Below are 9,391 nucleotides of genomic sequence, written 5' to 3' on the forward strand. Positions count from 1 at the left end.
GTATTGAAGAGTGTTAAGTTATAACTCCAAATAATATCCTTCAGTATGATTTGATGATGATGTAGATAAACCTGTCTCTTCATATAAAGAAACTAAGAATAATAATTGCTAGTCAAGAAGAAGAGGTTACTTTTCAGCTTTGCCTTCTCCTCTGGCCAATCTAGGCAATTGGCTAGATGGATAGAGAATGTTAGATTCTTTTTGCTAATTTATTTAGAACTACTGTTGAATAAACCATTCAGATTAAATACAAAATGCAGACCAGGCATGGGAGGTGGCATTGCTTTCAAATTAGAAAAAGCACTTAGTTAAGTAGTAATAAATGAAATGGATTTTACTTTTGTGAATTATACTTTTGTGGAAAGTCATTAGCTCCTTTCATTACAAAAGGCAAGAGCATAAATCATAGAACTTTCTTCTTTTCCCATCCTAATAAAGACACAGCTTTTAGGACTCTATTCTTAAGGTTTAGTCTTGATCACAGTTTTAAGAAAAAAGCTATGCTTGAAAGGGAAAGAGGTCAAAAACCACTATTTTGGGGTAGAATAGGTACTGTTTAAAAATAAACAGTTCTCTTTTGTTGTACTCTCTCAGTTTAAAAAAGCAAAAACAAAACATACTGGGGGATATTTTAATTGAGAATTATTTTCATCCTCCCTTGGCAAGCACACATTCTTCTTCAACTTGATAATGATTCCCTTGTTTGGCTCAACTGTGTGGTTTGCATCTTGTACTCATAATGTAATTGTGTCAAGAGGACTCCAATGAAAAAAAAAATTGGTTTCAGAGTGAATAATAAATCCACCATCTATCCTGCACACTTCATTCACAGCCCTGTTTTCCCCCCTAAGGATCCAAGCCGTGCTCAGAAGCCTGTTGGCAGTGGTGCTCCTCATGCTGTCGTTCTTCATGATTTCCCAGCAGGTAAGGACATAAATAATACAGTGGGAGAACCATGGAATCCAGGAGTAAGTCTTCCTCCCTGCCCTGGAGTTGCCTCTCAAGGACATCCTTCTTCATTTTCTGTGCCTGTAGAGTCCTAGACTGGAGAGGTCATCTTATCCAGGATTCCACTTCAAGAAGAGTCGATTGCACCCAGCCATTCCAGAAAGCTTAGTTGTATATGTATACCCTTGCCTTTGAAGCTCCCTGAGAAAGAGAAAGAGAGATCCGAGAGAGAGACTTTCCCTTACAAATGAACATTGCAAATTGCTGCCAGTCTCAAACTTTAACTCTTTCAAAATAGTGGGTACTAATTAACAATTGTAATACAGATGGGCACGGTGGCTCACACCCATAATTCCACCACTTTGGGAAGCCGAGGTGGGTAGATACCTGAGGTCAGGCATCCAGACCATTCTGACCAACATGGTGAAACCCATCTCTACTAAATACAAAAAATGAGCCGGAAGTGGTGACACATGCTTGTAATCTCAGCTGCTTGGGAGGCTGAGTCAGGAGAACCTGGGAGGGTTTCAGTGAGCTGAGATTGTACCATTGCAGTCTGGGCAACAAGAGCAAAACCATCTCTCAAAAAAAAAAAAAAAAAAACAACTGTAATAAAGTTAATTCTAACTTAATAACTGAAGTTCTTTTGTTTTGAGAGTTCTCTCAGCTGCTACTTACCTATGAGATCAAAATAATTTTTTTTTTTTGAGACAAGGTCTTGCTCTGTCACCCAGGCTGTAGTGCAGTAATGCAATCACTGTAACTTTAAACTTGGATTCAAGTGATCCTCCTCCCTCAGCTTCCCCAGTAGTTAGGACTACAGGGGTGCCACTATACCTCGCTAATTTTTTTTTGTAAGGACAAGGTCTTGTTGTGTTGCCCAGGCTGGTCTTGAACTCCTGGCCTCAAGTGATCCTCCCACCTTAGCTTCTCAAAGTGCTGAGATTACAGGCATGAGCCACCCATGCTCAGCTAAAATATAAATACTTTTATAATAATTTAAAAATACCCTTCATATCTAAGGCTACAAATAAACTCCTGATTTACTTACAATCTCTTTTTATCCACTCGATAGGCTGATTTTTATTTTAGCATAGGTAAACTTATTCACTAAAGAGCTATAGTACTCCCTTAGTTAATATTTGAAATTAAAATGATTTTTAAGCATGATTGAGAATAATAAAATTATACCATGTCTATAAATTTGTTTCATTGTTCAGTGTGTATTCAGCAAGGGTTTATATTGGCACAGTAGGAAACATTTCTTAACACAATAGTATTTTTTCCAGTCGTTTCCCATCAATCAAAGCATGGTAACTATATCTAATTTGGTCTTCAAAAAGGGAGCTCATAACAATATCCAAAATAAGAAGAGCATTTTTAGTCAATTTGATTAGTATGATCTGTTCTCAGAATCAATGAAACATTACTGCCTCAGTGGACACAACTAAATGCTACTTTGTGCTTTAATCAAATCTGCAACCAGGATAATTCATCATACATAACTCTAATTTTATATTACAGAGCAAGTTGATGATTTGAGCCTCACTTCTGGAGAAATTGTTTATCTTCTGGAGAAGATAGATACACACTGGTACAGAGGGCACTGCAGGAACCAGACTGGCATATTTCCTGCCAACTATGTCAAAGTGATTGTAAGTGGGTCGTGCTTGTTTTAATTTGGTCATATACTCAGTGGTATAAGTCTATGTGACTTACAGGTTGGAAAAAATAACTAGAAACCCAGATTTGAGTTCTCTTGCTTTCATGGATTCATTTGGCATTTGGAAAATTTAGAAATAAAGATTTGATCAAGTAGATGTTGGTTAATTATTCTCTTACGGGGTGTTAGAACTTAATGCCTAAATGCTGTCTGAAATATTAAAGGGAAAGACCACCACCACAAGTCAGCTGGTGAATCAGCTGTTCTTGGAGGGTTGTTAAGCACTTAAGGATATATAAAAATTCTTTGAGACATTTAGTAAACATGAATTGAATGATATTACATTATCCGGTAGAGATGTTCTCTGAGGTTATGGTACCACTTCTTTTCTTTGGAGCACATTTTGGCTTGGGTTTCTTCTTTTCCATTCTTATCTATCTCCATCTTTTAAAAAAATCAATTTGGGAATACAGAAATATTTGTATTGGAGATAGTGGTTTGTTAAGTGTTGTACCCACAAAATAATTTCTAATCTGATTAGAAAAATTATATCAAAGCACTAGAATTTTATATGCCCTCATGGCCTAACTCGTGAAAACATTTCTGTGTGAGGGAGCTGTGTGTAAGCCCGGATGGCTGTGAAACATGGTAATAAAATCAGACTGCCGTCACATATTTGTATCAATTGGAAGAGAATGAGTCGGTCCCTCATATAACTTATTGATACTGTGCAATAGCAATAAACCTAGCTTAACCGCATTAACAGCTTATTTGGAAGGAAAAAAGTAAAAAAAATCTATTACCTTAGAAAGCAAGACTAACAGAAAATCTGTATTTTTCAAATAGAAAGGAATTTGAGTCTCTTGGATTATGAAGGGTAGGCCTTAAAAATTGTCCAGTATATCTATGCCCTGATTCTTTGGAGAAATTCAACCACATTCTCTAAATTAATATTAAGAATAATGTTTGTTTTAGCACCCTTCCTCATTTTTCTTCTGCCCAATGCAGCAGTACTTTAAAAAGCACAATTACCACACTGAAATCAGTCACACAGAATCTGCCACATTATTGGTATAAGTGTTATTTCTAAGCCCACAAGTTTAAAAAATTGTTTTAGAACTTCAAACCCTTAGAATTCATCAAGAAGAGCCCTGATTTATTTAATGTAAACTTCAACGCTTTAAGTCGTTTTAGATTGCATGCATTATGGCCAAATATTTTATTGCAACCCAGCCCTCCTCTACTGAGCCTTGTAAATGAAATATTATATTACGTGCTTGGCTGGGCACAGTGACTCATGCCTGTAATCCCAACACTTTAGGAGGCTGAGGCAGTAGGATCACTTGAGCTCAGGAATTCAAGACCAGCCTGGACAGCATTTTGAGACCCTGTCCCCACAAAAAATTGAAAAATGATCTGGGCATGGTGTCACGAGTCTGTAGTCCCAGCCACCTTGGGAGGCTAAAGTGGGAGGATGGCGTGAGTATGGGAGGGCAAGGCTACAGTGAGCCATGATCATGCCACTGCACTCCAGTCTGAGCAACACAGTAAGACCCTGTCTCAAAAAATAAATAAATAAAATAAAGTGCTTGCCACTTAGTAGATGTTTGCTAAATACATATTCCTTTCTTCCTTCCCTATTCATTTTTGAAGGGAGCAAATATTCCAATTATAAATGTGAAGAGAATCCACAGGTTTTTTCATTTTGTTTTTTTTGAGGTGGAGTCTTACTGTTGTTGCCCTGGCTGGAATGCAATGACACAATCTTGACTCACTGCAACCTCCACCCCGCAGGCTCCAGCAGTTCTACCTCAGCCTCCCAAGTAGCTGAGATTACAGGTGTCAGCCACCACACCCAGCTAATTTTTGTATTTTTAGTAGAGACAGTGTTTCACCATGTTGTCCAGGCTGATCTCAAACTCCTGACCTCAGGTGATCTACCTGCCTTGGCCTCCCAAAATGCTGGGATTACAGGCATGAGCCACCGCACCTGGCCCAAGAATCCACAAGTTTTATTGAAATGTTTTATCTTGGGGTCAGAGAAGTATTTCAGGATTCTGCCAACCCTTGGAGTAGATGTGGTAGAGCTAATGTGTGGCACTGTGAATGCCTGATGCCTGATTTCTATCTTAAGTTCTTCTCAGCTCCAGTTTTCAACCTGGAGAATATGAAATAGAGCTGGCTGGACACGGCAGCTCGCATCTATAATCCCAGCACTTTGGGAGGCCAAGACAGGCAGATTGTTTAAGTCCAAGAGTTCAAGACCAGCCTGGGCAACATGGTGAAATCCTGTCTCTACTTTTTTAAAAATACAAAAATTAGCTGGTCGTGGTGGTATATACCTGTAGTCCCAGCTACTTGGGGGGCTAATGCAGGAGGATCACTTGAGCCTGGGAGATCAAGGCTACGGTGAGTTCCGATTGTGCCGCTGCACTCCAGCCTGGGTAACAGAGTAAGACCCTATCTCAAAAAAAAAAAAAAAAAAAGGGGGGTGGGATAGAGAAAATTCAGTCCGAATTAGGGTGATATTAATGTGCTTATTTCAGCAAATAAGATAATTGATTGGGTACTCGAGGAAGGCTACTTCACAAGTTATCCATTTTTTTTTTAGTCCAAAGTCAGGATTTTTTTTTTACCATTTAGCACCTGTGGTTCCTCTTAATTAGATTAACACCTAGCTAAACTAACTGATTTCAGTCATTTACTTTCTAATTACTTACATTAAATTTATCTCATGAAAATCTGAAAAAACATAATTATTGCCTTGATTTTGTCTTTACTAGATTGATATTCCAGAAGGAGAAAATGGGAAAAGAGAATTTGTTTCATCTCATTGTGTTAAGTAAGTTTTATTTATGTTCTTTTCCACAAAATACAAAGGAGATATTCATCTATATCTTGAAGAATTATCAAGCTTAAAACACTCCAAGGCCGGATGTGGTAGCTCACACCTGTATCCCAGTACTTTGGGAGGCTGAGATGGGAGAATTGATTGCTTGAGGCCAGGAGTTTAAGACTAGCCACATAGGAAGAACCTGTCTCTATTATTTATTTATTTATTATTTAAAAAGAAAACACTTCACATGGGTGATTACTCAGATTCTCAGTGTCTTTTTAATTACAAAGAAAACTTGTTTAAAAGGTGACAATGTGTTAAAATTCTGATGATAATGCATCATGAACATGCTGATAGAAGCTTACCTAAGCAACTCTCCACATCAATGCAGGACATGGAGAAAGCAGCAAAGCAGCCTATGCCAATGTTCCCTGCAGCCTAGACTTAGGCTGAGCAGAGATAGTTTCATCATTTACTGCATTTTATTCTGGCCTTCTGGTGTTTATCTACCAAGTTTTTAGAAGCTTCAAGTAATTTTGTTATGGGAAATAATTAAATCCTATAGGAATATTAATCTTACAAAAACTGCTAGACATTTTGTATTTTTTTGTTTTTAAGAGGAAATAGAAGAAAGTGAAGGAAGAGTTAAGTTGAAGGGGTTTTCCTATATCTCTGAGGACCTTTCCCTGAATTTATATACCCTTTTAAACATCATTGTAACTCTTTTGTGATTTAAAACACTGCCACAATGCAACTTTATATTCTAGTTAAATGAGCAAATTAACAGAACTCATTACCTGCTGAAGACTGTAAACCTGTCTATGAATAGGTCAGACATAAGGAGATGCTCCCAGAGGACTTTAGAAAACAAATGCAAAGGTTATCATAAATAAGAAAACTTGTGATCCACAGTAGTTGAATTCTATTTCAGGTTCAGTTTTTCTCTATTTTTAAGCAGCATATACTGTGTCTCAGCAGGTTGAATTTGAAGTGGGCTTTTACAGGCATTGACCCATTGATCTGACTTAAATCAGAATTCTGTTGGAGCTAGAATCAACCTTTTCTCTTTAGGCAGTGCTTCTCCTTAGCCTGTTGCTATTGAAACTTCCTTTCTAAACCCTCAAATCTAGGGTTTAATATTAAAGCATACCTTCCAGAGACACAATTTTATCTCTGCTTTTATCTTATTTTCAGTCAAAATTTCAGATCATGTAAGCATTGTTCCAAGAGTCAGAAATGAAGCCCTTTTAAAGGAGATACAAAAATCATTTTTAAAGGCAACAGAGTTGGGTCCAAGACTGTGTGTTATGATATGCCAAGTTTCTGGGTTTTTTTTTACCTTCTCCTAGTATTTAAGGCCAACTCACTAATTTATACAGCATCTATTGAGCATCTACTCTGCCCAGCTGATGCCCATTGCATCTGCCCTGATTCATAGTCAGGAAATTTGATGAATTGCCCTGAGATTCTCAGGGTTAGCACTCCTCAACTCAGTGCATTTATGATTGAAAGGGTTCAGACTGGACTACAGATTGCTATGGCCCAAGGATACAAAGATAGGGAGACTAGGGAGTAAGATGATCAAAAGACACAGCAGGGTAAACCAAACACCCAGCTCTGTGCACTCCGAGACCTTGAGCTTTAAGCCTTTCTGAGTGAATAGGTTCATATCTGTTATTTGAAAGTGTAACTTACTCTTTTTCATGGAATATTTTCAACTTAGCCTAGTATACCTTATTCCATAGTAAACACAGAATAAATATTTATTGAAAGACTGGAGGAAGGTTTTTAAGTATTTGAAAGCACTGTCTAGTCTAACCCACAAAATGTATTCTTTGTTCAGAGGCTTAAGATGTGTTGCTCGGTTTGAATATATTGGAGAGCAGAAGGATGAGTTGAGTTTCTCAGAGGGAGAAATTATTATTCTTAAAGAGTATGTAAATGAGGAATGGGCGAGAGGAGAAGTTCGTGGCAGACCTGGGATTTTCCCCCTGAACTTTGTGGAGCCTGTTGAGGATTATCCCACCTCTGGTGCAAATGTTTTAAGTGAGTATAGAGAATTTTTTTTATTATGTCATGTCCTAATTCAAATAAACCAAATAATAGCATTATATTTAAGCTGTATAATAATCCATATTGCCATATTTTTAACATAGAAGGAAAACTGATTGCCAGATACAGGTGAAGGGGAGGAAGGCAGCAAATCACACTGCCATGTGTGTACCTATGCAGCAGTCTTGCATGTTCTTCACATGTATCCCAAAATCTAAAATGAAGAAAAAAAAAAGAAGGAAAACTGATTTAAAACAGGAATTTGTGTGGGATAGACATTATTTGTAGGCATCTCTCAAAGAGCTGGTTTTAGTATTTTAGCTAACTGGCAATAGCTTCATAAAAGAAATGGCAAAGGGGCTGGGTGCAGTGGCTCAGACCTATAATCCCAGCACTTTGAGAGGCCACGGTGGGCAGATTGCCTGAGACCAGGCGAGGCTGCAGTGAGCTATGATTGTACCACTGCATTCCAGCCTGGGTAACAAACCAGACTCTGTTTCTAATAAATAAATAAATGAATAGCAAAGTGTTTTAAACAGAAATGAACTGTAGATTATTGTTAATGTATAAAGACAGTAATTGTGTTTACTTTACAATTAACTAAACAAGCTCAGTGAGGGTAGTACAGGTTAAGGCAACATAGGCAATGTATGAAGAGACTGGTGTGGAATCCCAGACTCTTCACTCCCACCACCCACCCCAGCCATTTATTTCTAATACTATATGGCCTTCACATCTGATGTTCTGACTTCTTGTGTATATGTGTTGTTTTAATGTAGGCACAAAGGTACCACCAAAAACCAAAAAAGAAGATTCTGGCTCAAACTCTCAGGTAGGCTGCTTGAACAGATCACTGTAGTGACAGCCAGGTTCAAACTCTAGGAGGAATATTAAAATAATAATTATCAAGAGAATATAGTATAAATTAATGTTTCAATTCATATAACTAATATTTGTAATAAATAGATGGTTAACATATTTTATATAGAGAGCTCATACAAAGACATGCAAACCCTGATAGAAAATGAAAATAAAGGCTGGGCGCAGTGGTTCATGCCTGTAATCCCCACACTTTGAAAGACCAAGGCAGCTGGATCACCTGAGGTCAGGGGTCCAAGACCAGCCGGGCCAACTTGGTGAAACCCCATCTCTACTAAAAATACAAAAATTAGCCAGGCATGATGGTGCACACCTGTAGTTCCAACTACTTGGGAGGCTGAGGCAGGAGAACAGCTTGAACCCAGGTGGCGGAGGTTGCAGTGAGCTAAGATCTAACCAATACATTCCAGCCTGGGTGACAGAACAAGACTCCATCTCAAAAAAAAAAAAATGAAAAAAGAGACACGATTGGAGAATTCATTAAAGAGATGTAATAAGTGGCTAATATTGAAAAAATATTTAACCTTTCTAGTAATCAAGAAAATATATAATAAAGCAGCAATAAAATACCATTTAACTTATTCAGTTAAAAGATTCAGCGCAGCTCAACACTAAACAAGCAATTGTAAGCATGTGAGTGTTAAAAAGAGAGAGAGAAAGTACACATTATTATTTATCACCCTAAGAAAAGGACAAAAAATGAGATAGGGTTTGAGTCACAAAGATGGGAGTAGTGCTAGTATCCAAGGAAAAAATTGGAAACAACCTAAATATGACGATTACTGGGAGAATGCTCTGAAGCTATGAAATTAGATTTATAAAATTAAAAAAAAATTTTTTTTTTGAAACAGAGTCTCACTCTGTCACCCAGGCTGGAGTGCAGTGGTGTGATCTCGGCTCACTGCAATCATCCTGCCTCAAATTCAAGTGATTCTCCTGCCTCAGCCTCCCAAGTAGCTACAGGCATGTGCCACCATGCCCGGCTAATTTTTTTTTTTTTTTTTTTTTTTTTG

General features: G+C 37.7%; 1 protein-coding gene across 6 annotated transcripts in view; it reads left to right on the forward strand.

The window, feature by feature from the left end:
• The window catches only part of SH3D19 (SH3 domain containing 19), a 207,824-nt gene that overhangs the window by 187,555 nt on the left and 10,878 nt on the right, over nucleotides 1-9,391 (forward strand). For all 6 annotated transcript variants that reach the window (XM_032246418.1, XM_032246419.1, XM_032246422.1 and 3 more), the window contains 5 exons: nucleotides 852-924; nucleotides 2,473-2,603; nucleotides 5,395-5,453; nucleotides 7,291-7,493; nucleotides 8,279-8,331. In XM_032246418.1, the coding sequence (XP_032102309.1) occupies nucleotides 852-924; nucleotides 2,473-2,603; nucleotides 5,395-5,453; nucleotides 7,291-7,493; nucleotides 8,279-8,331 (519 nt within the window). The remainder of the gene's footprint in view (nucleotides 1-851; nucleotides 925-2,472; nucleotides 2,604-5,394; nucleotides 5,454-7,290; nucleotides 7,494-8,278; nucleotides 8,332-9,391) is intronic.

Source organism: Sapajus apella, unplaced genomic scaffold (assembly GCF_009761245.1).
Source record: "Sapajus apella isolate SASKATOON/1434 unplaced genomic scaffold, GSC_monkey_1.0 scaffold61, whole genome shotgun sequence".
Classification (NCBI taxonomy): domain Eukaryota; kingdom Metazoa; phylum Chordata; class Mammalia; order Primates; family Cebidae; genus Sapajus; species Sapajus apella.